Source organism: Pelodiscus sinensis, chromosome 4, assembly GCF_052426305.1.
Source record: "Pelodiscus sinensis isolate ZL-2025 chromosome 4, ASM5242630v1, whole genome shotgun sequence".
In the NCBI taxonomy this organism is placed as follows: Eukaryota; Metazoa; Chordata; order Testudines; family Trionychidae; genus Pelodiscus; species Pelodiscus sinensis.
In genome coordinates this window covers 8566092-8592563 of record NC_143055.1, presented here as the reverse complement: position 1 = coordinate 8592563, position 26472 = coordinate 8566092, and the positions used below count along the sequence as shown (strand labels likewise).

General features: G+C 46.7%; 1 protein-coding gene across 1 annotated transcript in view; it reads left to right on the top strand.

Annotated features, from left to right (window-relative positions):
• Positions 1-15527: 15527 nt before the first annotated feature.
• Positions 15528-26472, top strand: part of ADRA1D (adrenoceptor alpha 1D) — an 84277-nt gene continuing 73332 nt past the window's right edge. The window contains exon 1 of the mRNA XM_006139230.5: positions 15528-17319. Within this exon, the coding sequence (XP_006139292.2) occupies positions 16356-17319 (964 nt within the window). The 5' untranslated portion in view covers positions 15528-16355. The remainder of the gene's footprint in view (positions 17320-26472) is intronic.

Here is a 26472-nt window from a genome sequence, read left to right as displayed (position 1 = left end):
CACACTGGCTCTTTGTCAGAAATAACAGGAGGGGAAATGACAAAATCTCTCACAGGGCTGGAATTTTTTTGTGCCAAAACTGGGTATTTTTCCCAACAAAAGTCACACTGTAGTATAAATACTCTCACTGTTTTGTTGCCAAAAGATGGTTTTTGTCGACAAAAATCTGCCAGTGTAGACAAGGCATTTGTGTGTGTCCATGTGGCGGGGTCCTCCCCGCCCCGTTCCCTTCTCCCCGATATTAAAGCAGTAGCAACAGGCCCGGAGGCCTAGTCTAGTAGCCGCAATGGGCCCTGAGGCCTAGTCCAGCAATCGCAGCAGGCCCTGAGGCCTAGACCAGCCTCCGCAACAGGCCCAGAGGCCTAGTCCACAGTCACAGCAGGCCCTGAGGCCTAGTCCACGCCCTGAGGGGTTGAGGTAGGGGGGTCCGGGCCCTCCCTCTCCACCGGACCCCAACCCAGGGCCCTAATGGTGGTGGGTGGTTCCCACCACTGGGGGGGTCCTCCCCGAAATGCGCTGAGCCCACTGGGGGCGTTTCCCTGCCCCTTGCCCTAGGTTGCTTCCTACCCCAGCCTTGTGGCTGACGGAGGTCCCACCTGGCGATGCTGGGCTGGCGGCGGTGGCAACGTCAGCTGGCCCCGTCTCTGGGGGTGTCCCCTACAGCGGGGCGGGCGGCCCCTCGGAGTCGGCATTGGGGGCATGCTCGCCCCGGGGCTGGTAGCAGCAACAGCGGCGTTCCCTCCGGCTCTGAATCTGACGGCCGGTCCAGCGGCGGGCCTGCAGCTTGGGCCGGAGCTCCTTCCTCCCCGGTGGTCTGCCTCAACTGAGCAGCCCGGCAGCCTTTTATAGTCAGGCTGCACTTCGAGCATGCCCAGTAGGGCTGTGGGGGAGGGGCGTGTTCTACCCAATAAACGGGCTCCTCTCCCTCCTGCTCAGTGCGGGGCAGGTTAGCCCCGTCACAGTCCAACAAAGAAAACGTTTAATAAAAAGTGCAAAGAAAAGCCGTATTAATTTAGGAAAACACCACAACCATAACTCAAAAGCAGATGACCATGAGTAAAACACCCACCCCGGACTACAATGAGCAGAGCCCTTTGCCTCCGTTTCTCACCTTGCAGTGTGAAAGTCTGACCATCAAATGTCCCTTTAATGTGACAACCCCCCTCACTCACAGGTGCTGTCCTTGACCTGTGAAGACTCAGCGTGCAGTGCACCAATACATTCATGTGAGTTCACCGCCTACCCTAGTGGCTGGGGGTGTGGCCAAAAGTGTCAATCATTGCCTCAGTTGCTGTGGCCGCTGCTGCAATTGGCTCACAGTTGCTGCCATTCACTCTGCCGTCGCTGCTGATGGCCACCGTTCCGCTAGCTACTGCCCTCTGCTGCCCCCTTGCTGCAACATCACGTGCTGCGGTTCCACGACTCACGGCTAGTATGGGCTGTGCCGTCTCTTTCACTCCAACACTGTCCCACGGCAGGTATAAGGCTCAGCACCAAATGAGTGGACTCCGCTCTACTTCTAAACAACGAGGAGGGTAGGGTCACATGACAGCTAGGGATTCTACGACAGAGGCTGCACCACCATGCAGGAACACCATGGAGGAATACTCTAGGAGAGGCATAAGGAGCTTACGCAAAAAGGGGGCTTTGCACAAAACCGATACGTCCACACGGCACGTTTTTGCGCAAAAACCTCTTGTGCAAAAATGGATCAGAATAGATTATGCAAATGAAACATGAGAAAATGCTAAGCAATGCTTCATTTGCATTGCCTCTTTCGACAAAACATGTAGGCTATGTCTACACTCGCGGCTTCTTGCATCCACACTGCCCGCTCATTCTTGCACAAGGAAATTTACAGTAAGGCGTGGTAAGAGAGGGCTTCTTGCGCAAGAGCGACACTCTTTTTTTTAACAGGTGTAAGCTCTCTTGCACAGGAGATGTTCTTGCGCAAGAAGCTGCCAGTGTAGATATAGCCCTCATGTAGACGTAGCCTAATTCTGCACTCAAAGGGTGCATCTAGACTGGCATGATTTTGCACAAAAGCGACTGCCTGTCTACACTGGTCGCGAGTATTTGCACAAGAACACTGACTTTGTAATGTACAAAATCAGTGGTTCTTGCGCAAATACTCCAACACTCCCGCTCAGGGATAAGCCAAGTTGCGCAAGAGGCCAGTGTAGACAGCCACGTTAATTTCTTGCACAAGAAAGCCCGATGGCTAAAATGGCCATCAGAGCTTTCTTTCACAAGAGAGTGTCTACACTGGCACGGATGCTTTTGTGCAAAAGCATATCTTTTGTGCAAAGGCACATGCCAGTCTAGATGCTCTCTTGCGCAAATACTTTTAACGGAAAAACTTTTCCGTTAAAAGTATTTGCACAAAATCATGCCAGTCTAGACTCAGCCAAAGGGTTTTGTAACCCAGCACCAGCCAAACTTCATTCCCTTGGCAGAGCAATTCCATCATGCAGTGCGCCCTGTTGGTGGATTTACGCAAACATAGTGTCTTCCTGAAATCTTCTCCCTCCCCCTCCACTGCCCGCAGCACACTGCTAGATGCCAGGGGGGAGCTCACTCAGATGCTGTGTACAGGACAATTCACCAGCTGGGCTACATCCACACTGGCATGATTTTCCGGAAATGATTTTAACGGAAAAGTTTTCTGTTGAAAGCATTTTCGGAAAAGCACGTCTAGATTGGCAGGATGCTTTTCCGCAAAAGCACTTTTTGCAGAAAAGCATCCGTGGCCAATCTAGACTCGCTTTTCCTCAAAAAAGCCCCAATCGCCATTTTCGCGATTGGGGCTTTTTTGTGGAAAACAAATCTCAGCTGTCTACACTGGCCCTTTTGCGCAAAAGTTTTTTGGAAAAAGACTTTTGCCCGAATGGGAGCAGCATAGTATTTCCGCAAAAGCACTGACAATCTTACATGAGATCGTCAGTGCTTTTGCGGAAATTCAAGCGGCCAGTGTAGACAGCTGGCAAGTTTTTCCAGAAAAGCGCCTGCTTTTCCGGAAAAAGTGGCCAGTCTAGACACAGCCCTAGGGTTGTGGGGAATTCTCTGTCACGGGTGATTTTTTAAATGAGGTGAGGATGTTTTTCTCTAAAGGCCCTGCTCTTGGGATCCTCTTGGAGAAACTCTTCTGGCCTGTGTTATTCAGGAGGTCAGACTACATGGTCACAATAGTCCCTCCGGCCTTGGAATCTGTGAATCTCTAGCACAGGCTACTAGAGTAATTACCTGTGTAACTTCAGTAGCGTTACTCCTGGGATATCTGGCCAGGTATGTCTATATATGGCTCAAGTCTTCTTTTTATAACTTGGCTTTTTCACACTTTTTCTTTTCTTGACTTTTGAAAAGTGATCAGAATTAATTAACCTGCCATCACCGTACAGGGCAAAAGCTAATAGCACATATGTCTCCCAACACTGGTCCTGCTGTTTCCACTAAAATGTCTAACTAACATCAGCTACTGGACACATCTCGCTGTGACTTGGCATTAACAACAGGGAAAACTGACAGGTTGAATTAAGCCATCAGAGGATTCCCAGAGAGGAAAATATCAACATAGTGTCTATTTATAAGGGAGAAAAGGCTTCTGTGGTACCTAAGCAGTGAATGAGGAGATTTGAGTACAATTCTCAGTTTCACTAGACATCATCTGTAGCCTTAGTATCACTGTTCAGTGCCTCAGTTTCCCTTTCAGCAATAATGGATAATAGATACTGCTCCTACAACACACCTGTGAGGAAGGTTTTTCATTAATATTTGAAAAACAGATTGAGAGTTTGAAACAGAAGGCCTGATGTCCCCATTCCATTGACTTCAATAGGGAAAAATCCATAGAAATGCAAAATATTGCCATTGTACCGAAATATCCACAGCTTGGATTAAAAGCAGCTAGGTGAACGAGGAACACAGACCGAGCTGTGTTTATGGGGCATCACTAGTGGTAAGAATGCCTTATAAATGTGCAGCTCTTTTCAATTTGTAAAAAACAAAGCCACCTGCATGGAACTGGGAGGGAGAGGCCCAGGTTGCAGGAGGGAAGAATTTGGAGGAGGCACTGGGAAGGTAGTCTGTGCACACATGGCTAGAATGCTAGTTACCGTTGCAGCATCTCTGTAAATAGTTCTCTTAATAAAGAGCCCGTTTATTTTTTACCTGCTCAGAATCCTTTACAACACTGCACAGCATGTAATACAAGGAACAGACTGTATTTTGCTCCAGGTGAAATCTTGGAGCTGATCTAAATCAATACAGCTCCATTCATCTCAACAGGAGGAAGGGTAGCAAAATCTGGTCCCAAGAGAGGCCAGTAGTGACTGTCGAAGGATTCTAGTGAATTCTACTGGGGTTTCCATTAAGGACAGCCCCTTGCTGTTGGTAAAGCAGCAAGCGAAATATATGATGTTTTATCATGATGCTGCTTTTCAGACACCACTAGAGATCCAGGTCACTCAAGTGTAACTTGCACCCGGGAAATGTTTGGAAATGTTTAATGGGTATGATATTAAATGGAAAAGTCAGAGATGAATCATAGAATCCTATAACTGAAAGGGTATGTCTACACTACCCCCCTAATCCGAACTAGCTAGTCCGTGCCGCATGTAGCCGCGCGGCACGGGGTCCGAACTAGCCGGCATTTAAAAATGGCGCCGGCCGGCTTTATGCAAATGAAGCCCGGGAAATTCAAATCCCGGGCTTCATTTGCAACTCCGTATGACTACATTACCCCCCCTAGTTCGAACTAGGGGGGTAGTGTAGACATACCCAAAGAGACCTCAAGAGGTTATCACGTCCAATCCCCTGACTTCACGGCAGGACCAAGCACTGTTTAGATCAGGAATGGGGAATCTTTTTTGGGTCGGGGCTGCTAACCCACAGAGAGGGGGAAGATAGTAACAAAAGTGGTAAATAGTGCTATTAATGCAGGATAATTTTCACTGTGGGTCAGATCCTTACTCACAGGGAGCGCTGCCTTATCCATGCGTGTCCCACTGAAATCAGCATAGCCACTTGCCAAGGAGGTGAAAGAGAGGAACAGAATCTGGTTCTTTGTGACCAAAGACGTTTGCCACTCGTTAGCATGGCTGTGACCGATGCAATCCGTTAAGTTCAGGCAGGGACGTTAATGCTGCTGGGGGTTGCAATGGGGAGGAGTTACAGGCTGCAATTGTGGTGGATAGCACCATAGGTGCTGTGTTTTCTGATTACATTGAAAGTTGCCTTCAAAGAGCTTCACTCCGTTATTTTCTATTGGTTGCTAATTCATTTGATCAACAGCTAGAATTTCACTCCTGCTCTGCGTTAGTACTGCTGTGGTGGAAGGTCTATGAATTACTTGAATACTCTCTTTTCCTTGGCCTTGTGTACATTTGCCATCATCCAGATTATCAGACCTGGGGATGAAGTCTCATCCATACGCAGGGCAGGACCTCTGAAATGATATCTTCATCAGCATATTAGGGCCTATGCTGACCTTCACCTCTCTGGCTGCATTTAGTTTCAGTGGACTTCCGTCAATTACAAATCAGCCCAGAATTTGGCCCTAATTTGCTAATATTTTAGCCACGGTCTACTGAATATCTGCTTGTTTATTTTGCAATGAAGGAAGGAAGGAAGGAAGGAAGGAAGGAAGGAAGGAAGGAAGGAAGGAAGGAAGGAAGGAAGGAACGAACGAACGAACGAACGAACGAACGAACGAACGAACCGGACATCTCTTTTCCTGGGGGTGAGGGGGAGCTGATCAGAGTTTTGACCCATAGTAAGATAAATGTAGCAGTCAAAAGGACAGCAAATGTACAGAATCCAAATTCACTTTTAGCTTAGGTCTGTGCCACTTCTTTTTGTGCTATTTGTTTATGTGTGTTAGCATCTAGTGTGTGTTATGTTCACTTCCTCATGACGACATAAGGATATTTCAGATGGCAAATACTTAACATAAGTTAAGGGAGCATGTAAAATGTATACAAGACAGGTTTATATTTGGAAACCCCGGGGGCCACAATGATATACACAGCACATGCCAAGGGCCGCGGCTTAAGTGTGGTTGTATATACATGCAAACATATATGCAAATAGATGCAAATTGCTTCTTTCACACTGACAGGCGTGAATACAAAGCACTTCCCAAAATGCCCCGGCACTTCCGGCAGCTTCTCCCTGGAGGCTAGAAACGCCGATACACTGTACCCGTCTGTTCCAGCCAGCCTGTCCACTTGCATTTTTCAATGCTCACCCTGCCTGGGAGACACCTCACCGTAGTGGAGCATGTTCCTGGTGGAGGCCATGGTCAAAAGATCCCACCCAAGAGCCACATGTTGAGCCCCGCATAACCCCAAACAGTACCGCAGGCACAAACAAACATAGATAGTGTCTATGATGCAAACTGTATCTCCAAATGTTTTAGGGCCCAACTGAAAACCTATTAAAGTCCATGAAAGGACTCCAGTTGACTGCATGGGGCTTTGGAAAAGGAAAGGGAACCCAACAAAGAAAGAGAAAAAGCCACGGTAGTTTTGTCCATGACTTTATTAGAATTAGGATCATCATCCCTTTAAATAACAGCATGGAGGGGGGAAAAAATAAGAGTTGGAAGCCAGGGAAAGAAGTCAGGTGCTTCAGACTTGAAATGAGTGGCACAAGCAGAAGCAAACTGGAAGGCAATACCTGGCACCAAGAGCTGTCTAGAAAGAGGCAGTTCCACTCACAGAATTTCCAAAGGGGCAAAGAGGAAGCTGAGTATTAGAAGAGTAGAGGGGACGGTGAAGGAGTAGGGGCTGGTAACAGAAACTGGAGAAAGTTCAAGGACAATTTTGAACTAGATCCCAAAATAAGAGAATCATGGGAGGTGTCAGAGGCTGGAAGCAGCCCTTCCATGCCTGGCTAATAGCAATTTTCCTCCACCGCCATTAGTTGTTGTTGGTCCACTTTTGTAAAAAACAAAACGAAACCCTATCTACAGCCCGCACCTCCCTTCCCACTTTCCGCTTGTCTAATTCCCTCCCTTCCCTTTGCTTCAGTGCATAACCCTCCTCACTCACCCCTGCAAACTAAACATACAATTGGTTATAGTGTATGTATCACATTGGTTCATAAGTGGAACACAGACATCTGCATGGGCATTGGAGTCCATGGGTCTTAGCTACACTGATAACCATTGTCCTTCTTTCATCCTCCCAACCCTCTTTCTATTGGTTTATATCCATTTGCTGTCTCATGTCTTTATTTAGATGGTAATTTTCAGGGACTTTGAATGCTGCTAAGCAGTGATACCATTTCTGTTCCAGATCAATCATATAAATTCTATCTCTGAGCCACATTCTGATTCAGCATCCTTTCCCAAAGCCTGAGACTATATCTGTGGGTTTGGTGCCGACCATTAAAGGCAGATGGGCCTGCCATGAAGTTCCCAAAATCCAAGAGTGTTCACGTTCAGCCTTCTACAGTAACTATCCATTAGAGCTCCAAACTTCCCAAGAAATAGTCATTTTGACATTTTGAAAAACAAAACAGAACTCATTCTGAATTGGAACAGAAGGTCGACCCTTTGAAATATCCTGTGAAACGAAATGTCTGAAAAAATTGTTTCGGGTCAATCATTTCTAATTTGATGTTTTCATACATCTATATCTATATCCATTTGCTGTCTCATGTCTTCATTTAGATGGTAACTTTCGGGGACTTCAAATTCTGCTAAGTAATGATACCATTTCTATTCCAGATCCATAAATGTAAATGCTATGTCTGGGCCACATTCTGATTCAGCAGCCTTATAATATATTATATTGTTTCTCTTTCTCTCTAAATACATACACACACACTACACACACACACACAATAAGTGAATCCTAACTGGTAAATGATTTGCTCAACTGGTATTCTACTTGGCAATTAGTAACTGGGATTGTAAATGATGTATGATTTTTGAAACAAGGCATATCAAGATTAAAAAACTAAGTATTCCATTCCAATAAAATAAAAATATTTCATTTTGACCTTATTACTTCATTTCTATTATTTCCTATGCAATATTTTGTGACAATCAACATGTTCCTAGGAAACATTTCCATTTCAACAACTCGTTATTTTAAAGTAGAACAGTTTTCTGCTGGAAAATGTTCAGCCAGTTCTACCATTCATTTTTATCTATCTAATCTATCACAGCAATGATACTACATATCCCTACATAGAATCATAGGACTGGAAGCATTGTGTGAGTTTCTTACAAAACCCTACAAATACAACACTAAATCCTGATTTTGGTGATTCTCTTCCATTCAAAACCACATTTAAGGTTTTAGATTTGTTGCTTGTTCCTTGTTTTCCTTTCACTAGACTCTGTCCCCATCTGATGACTTCCAACACAGCCACATTTTAATTTGGTTTATGTTACTTCTTGGACAAGCTTAAGTTCAGAAGTCTCTTTGCAGACTGTAATCCCATGTTGAGACACCACTAACTTTAGCATTGTGACTTTTGGAAATATCTAATGCATAAAACATGTTCAGCCTTGGTGCTGGACCTAGAAAAACCTGCATTCCCTTTTTAAAATATTTATCTGCTTTGTTGCCTCCTGTGGCGTAAACTACAATATTAATGTATTGTAAATAATACCAAATCACTTGGTGTTTTAAATATTTTATTTTAATTTTAAAAGTTACCTTGTGCTCAAGAATGCATTTCGCACCACGGCTGCCTAAAATTCCAAATGTCAGCAAAGTCATTAGAAAGCTAGAGGTGGCCGAGGAAATGTAGGATGATAGCAGATGCTTCCCCCTTTGACATTTAAGGCTATTAGAAGTGGTCAAAACTGAGGATCTCTGGAATGAATGAAAACAAATTCTGAAATGTCAAAATATTCCATGAAACATTCATTCGAAATAAAAAAGAACCCCACTTTTTTTCAAAATATCCTGCAAATTAGAAATCCCAAAAAAGTTTGCTAAAAAAATTTTGGTTTGTAAAAAGTTCAAAAATGTTTCCAAGTGAAAATTTTGTTTCAATGTTTTATTTTTTATTTTTCCATTATTTTATGCCATGCCAGTAATAGTAGTGACTATGATGTGTCATATAATAATAAGGCATAACACAGTTGCTGAAATATTGTATTTTTATTTTACTTTTCTTTAATTTCATTTACTATAAGTACTAAGGGCAACAGCTATTTAGTACAGACTGAAATCTCATTTTCTAGAGATTACAGTATCTTCTATTTTTATTATAGTGAAACAATTTGACACTTTCAACAAGAAAATAAGATAAGCACTTAATATGTTAATTAGCTGAACTCCTGTTTTCAAGGTTCTTGTGATAGCCTGAAATCAATTTTTCCTTATGCTAATGAAAACAGCTGCTCCTCAAAAATGTAACACATATATATTACACAAATTTCAAAATATTTCAGTGCAGGATATTTTATCATATCTTTATGATCTTGCAGAAAAAAAAATCTGTTTCACTGATATGGCATTTTCTGATAGAAAACTGTTTTAACAAAAAAAAATCCAACCAGCTGTAGTGACCCCTTTGAATTCTTAAAATGAACAGATTTAGTTGAGCAGTCTTGTCTATGTACAAAGTGGAACTGGTTTAGTTAAACCACTTTAGTTTAATCAGTGCAAAACCCAGTGTGGACACCCATTTTCTCTTTTAAAGAGTAGCTTATTTTATTTTAGCTCAAACCTATTGCTAATCATTTCAACTGAAACCAGGATTATTTGATTTAATTTGAATTAAGTGGCCAAACAACCAATTTAAGTTAGTTTTAAATCAAAATTTAACCACTACAATTCTGTATGTAAAGCACCAAGGCCCAGATCCAGAAAGGTATTTAGGCTCCTTACTTCCATACTTTTGCAGACCTGGGCCCAAACATACAGAAAACTAAATACTTTTAGGGTAAAGATTTAGTGTAATTAATGTAATTTTGATTGGTGGAGGATGTGGTCTAAAAACCTACATAGAACTCATAAAGTATCATAGTGTAACCCACACATTTGGGTGAGGTGTACTGTGGCACCTAGTGGCAATTAGACCTCTTAGCCCTGGTCTACACTAGAGAGTTATTTTGAAATAACCCCTTTACATTGAATTTATAAGCGAAGCGTCCATACTATCAAGCCCATTATTTTGAAATAACAAGCTGGTTATTACAGAATCTGTACTTCTGCTTTCCTTGGGGAATAACAGTTACTGCGAAATAGCAGTAATGTGGATGCTCCAGTCCCGCTATTTCAAAATAATTACTCCCCAGAGTGATTTGAACTAATTACTCCCCAGTGCTTCCTGGGGCTCTAAGTTGAGGTAGCGTGTCCACATTAACAGAGCCTGCCTCAGACTGATTTCAAGGCTTCCCTGTAGGTGTGGACACACTATTTTGATTTTGTTATTTCGGGAGTTATTAAATCAATTTTAGTTAGTTCAAAATAGTTTCTTAGTGTAGACATGCTCTTACGGAGAGAAAGAATAAGTCTGTTCTACAGCCTTTGCCTAGAGCCAGCTGGCTTTTAGCTCACGCGACAAAGAAGTCCCAAGTTCGATTCCCGGGTTGAATTCTGCCTGTCAGCGCCACAAAAGCACTATTCAGTATTGCAGTAAGCAATCTGTCTACACTTGTAAAAGAGAATTTAAATACTATTTTACATGAAAAAGGCTACTCATTCTTAACTATGGAGAAGAACTTAAAAGATAACGAATAATCTAGTAGCACCTTAAAGACTAACAAAACATGTAGACGGTATCATGAGTTTTCGTGGGCACAGCCCACTTCTTCAGATGACTGGAGTATTAAAAGTCCAGATCCAAGAATAAATAAGGGAAGGGGGGGGGGAGGAGGGAAAAAAAGGAGAAAAAAGTGAATAGATTGTTCAAGTAGTTACAAGAGGCTGATATAAACAATTAGCACCTCCATCGTTTGTTTGGTTGGTTAAGTCATTAGGACAGTGGTCCCCAACGCGGTGCCCGCGGACGTCATGGCGCCCACCGGGGCATTTATGTGCACCTGCCGAAACATCTGGGCCGGCCCCGCCCCAGCGGGCAGCACATGCATGATGCCAGCCCCGGGCACAGGGTGTGTGGGCGGCCCCTACTCCCGGCGCATGGCACATGCACGGTGCCGGCCCCAGGCACGTGGGGCAGCCCCGACCCTAGGCACGCAGCACATGCATGACCCTACCCCCAGAAGCGTGGTGCGTGAGCAGCCCCACCCCCAGACGCCCGGCAGCCACGAAAGGTTGGGGACTACTGCATTAGGATGTGGAAGGTCGGTGTGCAAGCTAGCCAATATCTCTGTTCATTTACAAGTTTGATTCTTATCAGAATGGAATGAAGTTAAGTTCCAACCCTTTCCTTTGTATTTGGCTCATAGACTTGGCCTGAAACAACACGATGACTTGGAGATCCATTAATGAGTGCCTGGCCAGGTTAAAGTGTTCTCCAACAGATTTCTGTGTTGCCTTTTCAGATGTCTGATTTGTGTCCATTAATTCTTTCCTGTAGAGACTGTCCAGTTTGGCCAATATACATAGTGATAGAAATGTAGCCGTGTTAGTCTGGGGTAGTTGAAGCAAAATGCAGGACAATGTAGCACTTTAAAGACTAACAAGATGGTTTATTAGATGATGAGCTTTCGTGGGCCAGACCCACTTCCTCAGATCAAATAGTGGAAGAAAGTAGTCACAACCATATATACCAAAGGATACAATTAAAAAAAATGAACAAATATGAAAAGGACAAATCACATTGCAGAACAGAAGGGGGATGCGGGGGGGGGGGGGAAGGGGGAGGAAGGAAGGTAAGTGTCTGTGAATTGCTGATATTAAAGATAGGGAGAGTGGGATGTTTGTGAGTTAATGGTATTACAGGTGATAATTGGGGAAACTGTCTTGGTAATGGGTGAGAAAGTTCAAAGTCTTGTTAAGTCCTTGTTGGCAAGTGTCGAATTTTAACATGAATGACAGTTCAGAGGATTCCCTTTCAAGTGCAGATGTAAAAGGTCTTTGTAGCAGAATGCAGGTGGCTAAGTCATTTAGGCTGTGTCCAGACTCCATGCCTCCGTCGACGGAGGCATGTAGATTAGCCAGCTCGGAAGAGGGAAATGAAGCCGCGATTAAAATAATCGCGGCTTCATTTAAATTTAAATGGCTGCCCCGATCTGCCGATCAGCTGTTTGTCGGCAGATCGGGAGAGTCTGGACGCGATGCCCCGACAAAGAAGCCTTTCTTCATCGACACAGGTAAGCCTCGTGAAACCAGGTTTACCTGTGTCGATGAAGAAAGGCTTCTTTGTCGGGGCATCGCGTCCAGACTCTCCCGATCTGCCGACAAACAGCTGATCGGCAGATCGGGGCAGCCATTTAAATTTAAATGAAGCCGCGATTATTTTAATCGCGGCTTCATTTCCCTCTTCCGAGCTGGCTAATCTACATGCCTCCGTCGACGGAGGCATGGAGTCTGGACACAGCCTTAGAGAGTGTCCTTTCTGGTTAAAGTGGCAAGAAACTGTTTTCTCTTTGTGATCTTGTCTGATATCTGTTTTGTGGGCATTAATCCTTTGGCGAAGTGTCTGAGATGTTTGTCCAATGTACATAGCAGACGGACACTTTCGGCACATGATAGCATAGATTATATTTCTGGATGCGCAGGAATACGTGTTCTTGATCTTATAACTCACTTGGTTAGGTCCAATAATGGTATCAGCAGAATGAATATGTGGACAAAGCTGGCAACGGGGTTTGTTGCAAGGGAAGGTACCAGGGTTGGTATTAGTGTGGTATGTCCTGTGGTGGTTGGTAAGAATCATCTTGAGGTTAGGTGGTTGTCTATAGGAGACTATGGGTCTGTCTCCCAGAGCCTCTTTGAGTATGGTATCCTGTTCCAATATAGGCTGTAGTTTATTGATAATGTGTTGGACAGGTTTATTTAAGACTTTGAACTTTCTCACCCATTACCAAGACAGTTTCCCCAATTATCACCTGTAATACCATTAACTCACAAACATCCCACTCTCCCTATCTTTAATATCAGCAATTCACAGACACTTACCTTCCTTCTTCCCCCTTCCCACCCCCCCCCCCCCCGCATCCCCCTTCTGTTCTGCAATGTGATTTGTCCTTTTCATATTTGTTCATTTTTTTTAATTGTATCCTTTGGTATATATGGTTGTGACTACTTTCTTCCACTATTTGATCTGAGGAAGTGGGTCTGGCCCACGAAAGCTCATCATCTAATAAACCATCTTGTTAGTCTTTAAAGTACTACATTGTCCTGCATTTTGCCAATATACATGGCAGTGGGACATTGCTGGCATTTGATGGCATAGATCAGATTCATGGATGTGCAATTAAATGAGCCGCTGATGTAGTGGCTGAGTCCAGTGATGAAATCGCTTGTATAGATGGGTGGGCAGCGTTGGCACCAGGGCTGATGGCAGGGATGGGTTCCTGGGTGATTATGATGGAGGAGTGCTGCATGGTTACTGGAAAGAATTTGTTTGAGGTTAGGATGTTGTCTGAGGGTGAGAATTGGCCTTTCCCCCAAAGCCTGTAAAAGTGAGGGGTCATTTTCCAGGATAAGTTGTAGATTGTCGATAAGGTGTTGAAGGGGTTTAAGTTGTGGGCTGTAGGTGATGACAAGTGGAATGAGAATGGAATGAACAGAGATATAGGCTGGCTACCTTCCACATCCTAATGACTTAACCAACCAACCAAACAATGGAGGTGCTAATTGTTCTTATCAGCCTCTTGTAACTACTTGAACAATCTATTCATTGTCTTTTTTTTCTCCTTTTTTTCCTCCTCCCCCCCTCCCTTATTTATTGTTGGATCTGGACTTTTAATACTCCAGTCATCTGAAGAAGTGGGCTGTGCCCACGAAATCTTATGATACCATCTACATGTTTTGTTAGTCTTTAAGGTGCTACCAGACTATTCATTGTTTTTTAAGCTTTTCTAGTTACAGACTAACTCTGTTATCCCTCTGAAGATGGAGAAAAAGTAGGTTTTCAGTCTCTTTAGGTGTGTCTAGGCTACAGGGTTTTTTTAAAAAAAAAACCTGTACCTGCGTCTAGACTACCGCCACGTTCTGTCGACAGTAAATTGAAAGAACGTGGCAGTTTTGTTGACGATGGTAAACCTCATTCTACGAGGAATAACGCCTTTTTTTGAAAGTCACCTTTCGAAAAAAGGCGCTATTGTATGAAAACAGGGCTTTTTCGAAAGAAAGCATCTAGACTCTCTTTCGAAAAAGCGAGCCACTTTTTTGAAGAATCTTCTTGTCTAGACGCTCTCTTCCGAAAGAGGCTTTTTCGAAAGATACTTTTGAAAAAGCCTCTTTCAAAAGAGGTTTGCAGTCTAGACGTAGCTTCTGTGTGCACATAGATAGTTTAGATATATTTATCTAGAGTGATAGCCCCACAAATTGTATAGCTATATCTATACAGCTTTAGATAGATCTCCCTGAAGCTAAGATAATAGCAAAATGAACTTGGCTTCCCAGCTAAAAAACAACAATATATGGGGCAGTTTGAAATGTTGTCATCAAAACATTTTCTTTTAATGAAAATGCCTTTTTGGCAAGAGCAGAAAACTGTCATTTTGATTGAAATTATTTGTTCTTACTGAATACATAAATGAATTGCTAAATAAAAATCAGGTTGGGATTTTTTGATGGTTTTTCACTGTGTGTGTGTTTACTCTTACCCCCTTCTTTTCCATTGGGGGGGGGAGGGGAATCTGGAAACTAAAAGAAGGATGAAAATCACACACATATATGCAAAATTCAAATGGAAGAAATCCCCCCCCCCCATTTCCTTCAGAACATATGTCAAGGAAAATATGCCCCATTTGTGGCCAGTTCTGCACATAACATGAATCAGCAGACTCTGCTAAGCCTGCAGTTAAATCACTTTGTTGCAAATGTTTGTTGCCACTGGACTGGGGGAGGGCGGGAAATATCTGTTAAAATGCAAGACAAACATTAAGTGAAAGAAGTATTTCCTGTGCACGGTAGGAACTAGCTTAGCCCATTCCAGCGCGGTACCCAAGTCACTGCCCTACGATCATGTGCGGAGGCAAGAGGGGGAAGCGCATGGGAAAGAAATGACTTGGAAATGGGACTCGGGTGGACCCGTGAGAAAAGTGGCGGGGTAAACACGCCACCGAGCCACGCCTGGGCATGGGAGTCACACGCGGTTCCTCTGGAGGCTTGCACGGAGCTGACAGCAGAGGGGGCGAGGGCTGGTCCCCCCACAGCCCTCCCCAGGTGCCTTCCTCCAGCCAGACACGTTGGGGGCTTGGATCTTTCCAGGCGCTCCGGGGAGCCCTGCTGCAGACATGGGCTTGCGCGCCAGGCCCGGCTAGAGCGAGGGTGCGCGCAAGGCGGGAGCGGTGCAAGCGGTGGTGGGGCTGGAGATGCCAGGGAGGGGAGGCTGCCTGGCTCATGGGCGGAGGGAGGGGGCTGCTGGCAGGGCCGGGGGTGCACCCTAGAGGGGCCGCTCTGCAGCGCGCCACGGGGAGGAGCGAGTCTGGGACTTTTAAACAACCCCCCAGGCGCGGGGCTCGATCCTGCGACTCTCTGCCCACATGGCTCTGGCGGGAGCGGATCCCGGCCATTTGCTGCCCCCTAGCGTAGGACAGGGGGGCTCGGTGCGGCTGCCGCAGGGACCAGCGAGCGCGGTCTATGGAGCAGCCTTTGCCTCTTGCTTTTCCCAAGCCGCCCCGGCGCGGCTCCTTCTCCCCACGCCTGCCCCGCCGAGAAGGGGCCGCCTGCAGCCTCCTGGCCCGGAGCGGAAACGGCTCCTGGTTGATGCCCGGCTCCGGGATCCGGGTTTTTTCTTTCTTTCTTTCCAAAGTCAAAACTCCCTCCTCTCCCTCCCTCCGCCCCCCCTCGGCCAGGGAGCGCGGCAGAAGCTCTAGGAGGAGTTTGGAGAACTCAGTTGCTGCTGCGGCTGCGGCTGGTGCCACCGGGAAGCCAGGCAGAGATCTCGCTCGGGGCCAGCCGCGAATGCAAAGTTTGAGCATCCGAGGAGCTGGTGCAACCTCCCCCCCTTTAGCTCTGGATTTTCCGCTCGGCATCCTGGCCCGGCACGGGAGGGGAGGATGGGCGTGAAACTGACCAGCGGGCTCTGGTTGCCTCCTCCAGCCAAGCACTTCCTCGGATGAAGGCGAGCCGGGGGGGGTACCCCCGTGCGCTTGGGTTCTTTGCGCGCCTCCCGGTGGGGCGGGCTGGAAGGGGCTCGGAGCCGACCCCCTGGCTGGGACCAGGCAGCAACTCTTCCCAGGAGCCAGGGCGGAGGGGGAGCCTCCCTTTCCCAGCGGAGCCGCCCCTCCATGGAGCCCGGACCCTTCTAAAATGACTTTCCCTGCTCTGCCCAATGCCAGCGCGCACGGGAACCAGACGGGACAGGGCAGCGCCAACGGGTCGTGGCGGGCGTGGGGGCTGCCGTGGGAGGACGCGGAGCCCAATGGCACCTCCTTGCCGGCGGGCCTGGATGTGCAGGCGGTGGGCGTGGGGGTCTTCCTGGCCCTCTTCATCCTCTCGGCCATCGTGGGCAACATCCTGGTCATCCTCTCGGTGGCCTGCAACCGGCACCTGCAGACGGTCACCAACTACTTCATCGTCAACCTGGCCATCGCGGACCTGCTGCTGAGCACCACGGTGCTGCCCTTCTCGGCCACCCTGGAGGTGCTGGACTCCTGGGCTTTCGGGCGCGTCTTCTGCGACATCTGGGCGGCGGTGGACGTGCTGTGCTGCTCCGCCTCCATCATGAGCCTGTGCATCATCTCGGTGGACAGGTACATCGGGGTCAAGTACTCCCTCAAGTACCCCGCCATCATGACGGAGCGCAAGGCGGTGGTGATCCTGGGGGTGGTCTGGCTGGCCTCGGCGGTCATCTCCGTGGGGCCGCTGCTGGGCTGGAAGGAGGCCCCTCCGCCGGACGAGAGCATCTGCAGCATCACGGAGGAGCCGGGCTATGCCCTCTTCTCCTCCCTCTTCTCCTTCTACCTGCCCCTCACCGTCATCCTGGTGATGTACTTCAGGATCTACGTGGTGGCCCGGCGCACCACCCGCAGCCTGGAGGCCGGGGTCAAGAAGGAGCGCAGCAAGTCCATGGAAGTGGTGCTCCGCATTCACTGCCGCAGCGTCCTGGAGGACTCGCTCTCCGGCGCCCGCAGCAAAGGGCACAACCTGCGGAGCTCCCTCTCCGTGCGCCTCCTCAAGTTCTCCCGGGAGAAGAAAGCGGCCAAGACCCTGGCCATCGTGGTGGGGGTGTTCATCCTCTGCTGGTTCCCGTTCTTCTTCGTCCTGCCCTTCGGTGAGTCACCCCCCCCCCCTTGGCCTTGGTGGGCTCCCCAGCGAGGTGGGGGTGTATCCCACACACCTGCGGGGAATGGGCGCCGTCCCATCTAGGAGACCACCCAGAGAGGCTAATGGGGCTGCTCTCCTGCCTTAGCTGGCTTTGAGCTCATGCGCTAAGTCCCAGAGGTCCCAGGTAACAGGGGGAGCAGGGTCCCCCCTCTCCCCTGAGCTGTTGCTTCCTGCCAGCAGTAAACTTCCAGGCTTCCTTTCCAGCGCTGCTGGCAATGAAAGGGAGGGTGAGATCCTTTTCAGGGGGGACATAAATAGGATGGTCTCCAAAGTGCTAATGCAGGGGTGGGGAACCTTTCTTGGGTGGGGGGCCATTGGCCCACAGAAAAATCAGTCGGGGGCGCAAAATGGAAACAATCCCTCACTGACCGGCCCCTGACTGAAAAGGAGAAATGCTCCCCGCATTCCCCTCGCACATCAGAGCCCCGGGAACCAGATCCAGGCAAGCCGGGGGCCGCATCCAGCCACCGGGCCTTAGGTTCCCCACCCCTGAGCTAATGGGACAGGTCTGCGTCCTGGCACCCGCCCCCCTCTCAGTTCATTGTGGGGTGACCAACAGCAGCTGGCACTGGTCTAGATCAGACACAGACTGAGAGTCATGGCGAAGGGGGGAAAATACCTTGTAAAATTCTCCTGACTGCGCTGAGGGGGGCGTGGGCACTTTGGCAAAGACAGCGAAGCAAAGAGACACTGAGAGAGGGAAAGAATCAAGTGATTTAACATGATCGGTCAGCAGCTCGGTCGCTGCATTGCTCTGTTTCTCCCCGGTTCTGTGCTCTTGGATGGGGTTGCCTTGGTCCTGTCTCAGTTCCCCAGTGGATGGGCCTCATCCTCATCACACTATGTTGCCAAAGATTAGCTGTCCTGAACCAAAGTCCGCTGGGAATCAGTGAGCTTTGGAGCAGGCTGCCCCGTTTGCAAATGAACAGGGCATATGCTGATTGCTGAGAGATGAAACTCCTGCTTTGTGGACTTCTGCTGAGACCTTGTGATGGGCCATACTATTTATCAGGGGCTGCTGATTTGCTCATTCTCTAACCTAGAAGTAGGAACTCCCCAACTCTGCTTCTGGCTTGTTCTGGTGCATTTGGAAAGTGGTAAAATGCAGGCCACTTCTGTAGTTTTGGGAAGAAGAGTGGGCCAACCACAACACCAAAAAACATGTTTCATTTCTTTGGTTAGATACCCAAGAGCTAGTTCACACAGTATCTAGGCCCTACCATCAGATCTTCCCCTTAGTCAATAAAGAAAAGAAAGTTTAAATACCCCTTATTCTCTGTCAGGACCCCAAACATAGTTAGTGAGACAGAATCCTTCAAAATAGGCCCTAGAAGTCAGTGTATACAATCGACACCAGCTGAGATCTGGCGCCACATCGGGAATCATCCTTCTCCAGTCACAGACAGCTCGTTAAATAAACAGCTTTAGGGAAGCCCTATAGTCCAGGAAATCTCAGAGCCATTCTACATGGGATTTTCTCATGCCCTTAGTTATTGTTGCGGGGGCGTTAGAGGGATCAGAATGCATCCTCTTGACACTGGCCAGGCATTTTTTCCCATCCTGTTGTCATTTGGGCTGACAGGGAAGTGTCACGTGATGGAAGGCTGTGTATCTGAGATTCGGCTTACATGAAACACCTTTGGGATGCATCTGATGAAGTGGTTTTGATCCACGAAAGCTTATGTCCGAATAAATCTGTTAGTCTTTAAGGTGCCATAGGACTGCTCATTGCTTTGGGAGTGTTGTCATTGATTTTTCTAATGGTCTAAACAAATGTGGCTATTATGCCACCTACAATAAGCAATCATCAAAAGCTTGCAGGGTCCCAGGGACATAAGAACATAAGAACAGCCATACTGGGTCAGACAAAAGGTCCATCTAGGCCAGTATCCCGTCCGTTGACAGTGGCCAATTCCAGATGCCCCAGAGGGAGGCAACAGAACATGATCCCTCCCCTGTCACCCATATCCAGAGAAAGAGATTCATGGAGGTTAGGTCCATCAATGGCTATTAGCCAGTATGGGTTGGAATGGTGTCCCTACCCTCTAGCTAGCTGTTTTTTGAACCCTGTTAAAGTCCTAGCCTTCACCACATCCTCTGGCAAGGAGCTCTAGAGATTGACTGTGCGCTGAGTGAAGAAAAACTTCCTTTGTTTGTTTTAAACCTGCTGCCTATTAATTTCATTTGGTGACCCCTAGTTCTTATATTGTGGGAACAAGTAAATAACTTTTCCTTATTCACTTTTTCCACACCAGTCATGATTTTATAGACCTCTATAATATCCCCACCCCCTTGGACTTTTCAACTTAGTCTCCTCTTTTCTAAGTCTTTTTAATCTCTCTTCACATGGGACTCATTCCAAACCCCTAATCATTTTTGTTGCCCTTCTCTGAACCAGGGACACAGCTGCTCTGTCTGAACACTTTAAAAAGATGTACATTGTGGTAGGTTTGTCCCTTTTCAAAATCATCTTAGGGCTCACTGTTACTAAAATTAAGATGCAGTTGAGTAAGTCATGGTCTAAGGTCATAGCAGGGAGCCAAGAACTCTACCTCATCAGGATGTTGTAAGGATTAATTAGCTATATTTAAGAGCCAGCTCTGACCCTAAGTAAAAGAGGGAGTATAAGAACAGCCATATCGGTCCAATGGTCCATCTAGCCCAGTATCCTGTTTTCCAACAATGACCAGAGCCAAATGCTGCAGAGGGAATGAACAGACCAGGGCAATTCAAAAGCCCCATCCCCTGTCCAGTCCCAGATGCTAACAATTAAGTATTCAGGAAGACGCATAATGTGGGGTTGTATCCCTGACCACTTTGGGTTCAAAAAAGAATTTGTTAAGTTTACAGGGAATGGTTGTGTCAATAGCTGTTAGCCAGTTATACTTTTGTCCTTCACAATATCTCATGGCAAGGAGTTCCACAGGTTTTCGGTGCATTGGCTTGTTTTAAACCTGCTGCCTGTTGATTTCATTGTGTGGCCACCAGGTCCTGTGTTATGTAAAGGAGTAAATAGCACTTCCTTACTTGCTTACTCTACATCATTAATGTATTTTACAGATCTCTATCTATCCCCTCTTCCCCTGGTCATCTGTAGTATGTTGCTCAGAGTAAGGGACTAGGAGCTAGGATCCTCATTCACTGTGTGACTTTTAGCAAGCCTCTTAACCTTCTCTATATCCATTAGTGCAATAGAAAGCTGAGGTACAATGTTCTTGATCGACCATATGAGAAGCATAGGTGGCTTGTGGTAGCTCTTGGGAGATACACTGCCCCACTGTGCCTCTCTACAAAAAATGGAATTTCTAAATGGGGTATCCTCCCTGTCCCTCTGGTTGACCCTCCTTGAATCCCCTTCCTCCTCCCTCCAGGCACCAGTTGCTCCTCAAGGGAAGTATTATGAAGCTTAATGGTCTCAAATCTCTTTAGAAAGTAATGTATGTCGTGTGCTGTCGAAATGAAAAGTTTGATGATAAAAACACGCATGGTATAAATTCAGTCATAGAAGCATAGAATCGTAGGATATTAGGACTGGAAGGGACCTCGAGAGGTCATCGAGTACAGTCCCCTGCCCTCATGGCAGGACCAAATACTGTCTAGTCCATCCCTGATAGACATTTATCTAACCTACTCTTAAATATCTCCACAGATGGAGGTTCTACAACATCCCTGGGCAATTTATTCCAGTGTTTAACCACCCCTGACAGTTAGGAACTTTTTCCTAATGTCCAACCTAAACCTCCCTTGCTGCAGTTTAAGCCCATTGCTTCTTGTTCTATCCTCAGAGGCCAAGATGAACAAGTTTTCTCCCTCCTCCTTATGACACCCTTTTAGATACCTGAAAACGGTTATCATGTCCCCCCTCAATCTTCTTTTTTCTGAATTAAACAAACCCAGTTCCTTCAGTCTTCCCTCATAGGTCATGTTCTCTAGACCTTTAATCATTCTCGTTGCTCTTCTCTGGACCCTCTCCAATTTTTCCACATCTTTCTTGGAGTATTGTGTCCAGTTCTGGGCACCAGATTTCAACTGAGGCCTAACCAGCACAGAGTAGAGTGGAAGAATGACTTCTCGTGTCTTGCTCACAACACACCTGTTAATGCATCCCAGAATCATGTTTGCTTTCTTTGCAACAGCCTCACACTGCTGACTCATATTCAACTTGTGGTACACTATAACCCTTAGATCCCTTTCTGCCATACTCCTTCCCAGACAGTCGCTTCCCATTCTGTATGTATGAAACTGATTGTTCCTTCCTAAGTGGAGCACATTGCATTTGTCTTTATTAAACTTCATCCTACCTCAGACCATTTCTCCAATTTGTCCAGGTCATTTTGAATTATGACCCTATCCTGCAGATTAGTCGCAATCCCTCCCAGCTTGGTATCATCTGCAAACTTAATAAGCGTACTTTCTATACCAGTATCTAAATCGTTGATGAAGATATTGAACAGAGCCGGTCCCAAAACAGACCCCTGCGGAACCGCACTTGTTATGTCTTTCCAGCAGGATTGTGAACCATTAATAACTACTCTCTGAGTACAATTATCTAGCCAGTTCTGCGCCCACCTTATAGTAGCCCTATCTAAGTTGTATTTACCTAGGTTATTGATAAGAATATCATGCAAGACCGTATCAAACACCTTACTAAAGTCTAGGTATACCACATCCACCGCTTCTCCCTTATCCACAAGACTCGTTATCCTATCAAAGAAAGCTATCAGATTGGTTTGACATGATTTGTTCTTTACAAATCCATGCTGGCTGTTCCCTATCACCTTGCCACTTTCCAAGTGTTTACAGATGATTTCCTTAATTACTTGCTCCATTATCTTCCCTAGCACAGAAGTTAAACTAACTGGTCTGTCTCTTTCATCAGTTTTCTGTGTGACATATGGTCCCACCCATCAGCATGCAGGCATGGACAGTCAAAACTCAAACTCTACTTCAACTCTTTTGCATGCTGTTACTGAGCCTAGGAATTTGGAAGCTCTATTACAGAGTCATTTTAAATAGAAAGCAGAGGAGAAATATGCTCCAAGGAGACGGGCCAGAATTTTCACTGGTGTAAACTGGCATCACTCTATTGCTTTCAATGGAACTAAGACTGGTTTACACCAGCTGCAGAGCTGGCCCAGCTTTTCAAGTAGAAAAAGAAAACACGTTTATTGCAAAGAACTGTTGTTGTTCCTAGCTACATTTTTCTTTCTCCATGTGTACAACATGACAGTTTCAGTATGAAAAATGACTTTGATGTCCGCTTCCTGGTGGCTTTTAGAGATCTTTTTCTAAATTACACAAGTTCATTTGTTATTTGACTCTCAAAAAAGCAACCCATGCTGTGTTTGATTTCTTTTAATTGCATCACACTCTTTCAAATGTGCGAATGACTAAACAGTGCTTAGCAGGAGAGCTTTGGCAAATATACTGTGTGACATCACAGACATAAGCACAGCTCCTCCTGTGGATATAAATCAGTAGAGCTCCCTTCCAGTCGGTGCAACTACTCCATTTCCCACCAGCTGAGGATCTGGTCTTCTGTGGAAAAGAGCATCCTTCGTGATTAGAAGGCACCTACAAATTTGGACTTTGAGGTTCTATTCTTAACTTCCTGTGTGACCCCGGATATACCAGATGACCCTGCTGCTTACCCATCAGTAAAACAAGGATAACAACTACCTAATTTGTTAGTATTGGGGAAATTAACTACAGTTCGACACTCTCTGGTCTGGCAATATCCATGGTCCAGCATGATTTTCGTTAGCCGGATATCCACTTAAGATGGGGGTGATCAAGTTTCTCACAGTCCCATAAAGTTTGTTTACATCCACCCGTCCTGGCTCCAGTGTTCTGTGCTGTTGTTTAGCTCTGATTTACCCCTCACTGTCTTCTAAGAGCCCAGCAAGCAGTGCAAGTGTTAGTACTGTCCCAAGACAATATTGACCTCCTGTAGTTTGGCAAATTCTCTGGTCCGGCACCAGTCAGGTCCCGAGGGTGCTGGATTAGAGATGCTCAAACTGTAATTCATATTTTAAAGCCACTGTGAGATCTTTGATAAGTCTGTGTATAAGCACAGTGGTGTTATCTGGTTTTTGGTCCTAGAACAATCTGCAGAAATATTGCTTGAAATCTAAATGTATTCCCTAGTACCTCCATGGACTATTATCAGCTGAGTGACCTATACCCTTCCTGGCATGGTGATACATATCCCCAAGCATACAATGCAATCGTCAAGAGTATCGGTGCAGTTAATAAGGACATATTTGCATAGCTAATAAGGCACTTTAGGAAGCTATTTGCTCAGCACAGGATGAAACCTTAATCACACCCAATGCCCCTGTAGGAAGCGTAGGCTTCTGGGCATGTAGTAATAGGAGTTCTGCGTTCCGATGGAAAGGGGAACCCATGGACTCTGCAGACTGCTGGAATTAAACTTACGCCCTGACTGGATATGCCAGAGCGTCTTTTCCAATAGAGGGTGCCAGCTGAATGCCTAGAGCTGAATTTCCAGAGGTGTTTAGGCACCTAAAGATTCAGATAGGTCCCGAAATACCTTTCAAAGTCCAGCCCGCAATCCGTATTTGATCTCAGGCTGCCAGCGTAGTGCTGTATAGTGGTGATGCTCCTCAGGGCCCCATGGCTGGGAGACACCTCGCTGCCCTTACCTGGGTCTTGTGGTGGTCGGTTCCGATTCCTCTGGGCACAGGCAGCACAAGCACCCACCTCTGCAGAGCCATGACAGATACACCGCATGTTCCTCTGGAGTACATTAGAATCATAGAACCATAGAGCTGGAAGAGACCTCAGGAGGTCATCGAGTCCAGCCCCCTGCTCTAGGCAGGACCAATCCCAACTAAATCAACCCGGCCAGGGCTTTGTCAAGCTGAGACTTAAACACCTCTAGGGATGGAGACTCCACTACTTCCCTAGGTAACTCACTAGGAGGGCGGTGAAGCACTGGAATGAAATAGTTTTTCCTAATCTCCAACCTGGACCTCTCCCACCACAACTTGAGACCATTGCTCCTTGTTCTGTAAGTCATTAGACTTACCTTAATTGTCCTCCTTCAAGGGCAGCCGAGCCAGCTGCCTTGTTCTTCATGTGTGGGGAGAGCCCCGTTCCTGCTGTGTTTGTTTCCTAAAAGGAACACCCCAAAGTCACTTTCAGGCTAGAGATGGGGCCCTAGTGAACACTGGCTCAAGCCCCACCCCCTCCATCCCAAAGCATAACATCTCCCTTGGGCCCACTTCTGTTTTTACCAGGAAAGGGCTATATTCTGACTCACTCTATGCACCCTTTCGGGGGGGGAGTAAGAATACCCTATCCCTGCTCTTGCTGGACCCTGGTCCTATTGCATAGGAGTAAATAGGGCCACTCACATGCTTATTCCAGCTCCAGAGCACGTGGGCAGAGAGGAAGGGAATGGGCAGCCTGGGCATGCTGCGTACATTGCTACCTCCTGAGAGCAAGAAGGGAGCAGGGCAGGGATCAGAAGTGTGTTTCTGGCTCACAAAGCTTCCAGGTGCTACTCTTTGGCAATGTCTACACTTATGGCAGCATGTAGGATGCAGGTGTTATGTGTGGAACTACACGCTGCAGGGAAAGACTCCAGCAGCCAGGAGGTGGCAGGACACTATACTGCCAAAAATGGCACTGCAGATATGGGAGGTGCTGCTTGGGAGTATGGAACTACAAGTGTGAGGGGAAGGAAGACACAGCTGGCCCTGTGAGGAATCATGAGGGGGAGGGGAGGATCCTCATGCTCCAGGTGAAGTGGCGGTGAGGAGGGGGAAAATCATTAGGCCGGGTAGGGCCTAAATCACGGAGGGGTGGGGCAAGGGAATCTCCACATGCCTGTGTGGAGTGGCGGGGAAGAGAGAGTGCCCAGGCCCAGAGAGGAGAGACGTGGGGTGGGGGGAAGGAGGGTATCCCTAGGCCCCTGAGAGCTGTGCGGGGGAGGGAAAGGATTCCCATTCTCCAGGTGAAGTGGTCTTCCCTCACTCCTGCCCCTTCCCATGTTGGTCTAGAGAGTACTGGGTCCTGCCACGCGGGCAGGGGGCTGGACTCAATGACCTCTCAAGGTCCCTTCCAGTGCTAGTGTTCTATGATTCTATGCTCCTGACACAACCAAACTCTGCTCTTGCTTTAAGTTAGGGTAAGAGGAAGCTGCCTACTAAATTTGGTGGTCCCAGTTGTTACTGTTTAGGAGGAGTTTTTGCACAAACAGACGGACAGACATTTCATTTCAGATAGATAGATAGATAGATAGATAGATAGATAGCTTTTCACAGGACACAAGAAGCTTTTTCCCAAGGGGGTTTGCAGAAAATCCAGGCTATTGGCACCACGATTGTGGCTCTGACTTCAGCGATTACATCATTTGTAAATTATGTGACAGGGAAAGGGTATTTGTTTTGCAGCTAATCTGAGAAGGAGCTGCAGTCAGTGCTGTTGTGAATGGCAAATGTAATTCCATATTGGGTACATGGAAGGTTGTTGTAAAGGGGGGTTAGGAAGGCTGCATGAAAGGAAGTATTGCAAGTATTACTCAGTGTTTATTCCCTTTTATATTGGGTGGTCAACAGGGCTAGAAGTGGCAGAACTGGTTTGGAAAATGCAATACGCTAAACTGCACCCTGCTATAAAGCAACGGGCCAAATACATCCATGGTGTAACTCCGCTGTGTGAAAATCAGGCTTATATCTGAGAAGAATTTGGACCGATCCTTTGTGCAACTTAGAATCAAACCATTTTATGGGAAGTATTGCAACTTCCAGTCAAGTCTGCTATAGGAGCTCTTCCATCCCTGATCGAGAGAGCTGGAGGACTTAGGCTCTGAGATTTCTTGCTGAGAAGAGGGGCAGTATAGATGTACCGAGTCAACAGATTCAGGCTCATCCAATGGGGTGAAAATAACTGCATAGATGTTCCCACTCATGGAAGGTGGACCAGGTCTCAGAGCCCAGGTTCCAACCCAACAGGGAATGACAACACTGCTATTGTTAGCCCTGACGCATGTGTTCCATGAACTCACATCAGCTGATCCAGCCGCTGGGACTCACTGCTGTGTGGCTTGGGGGTATCACAGTGTAGAGGAACC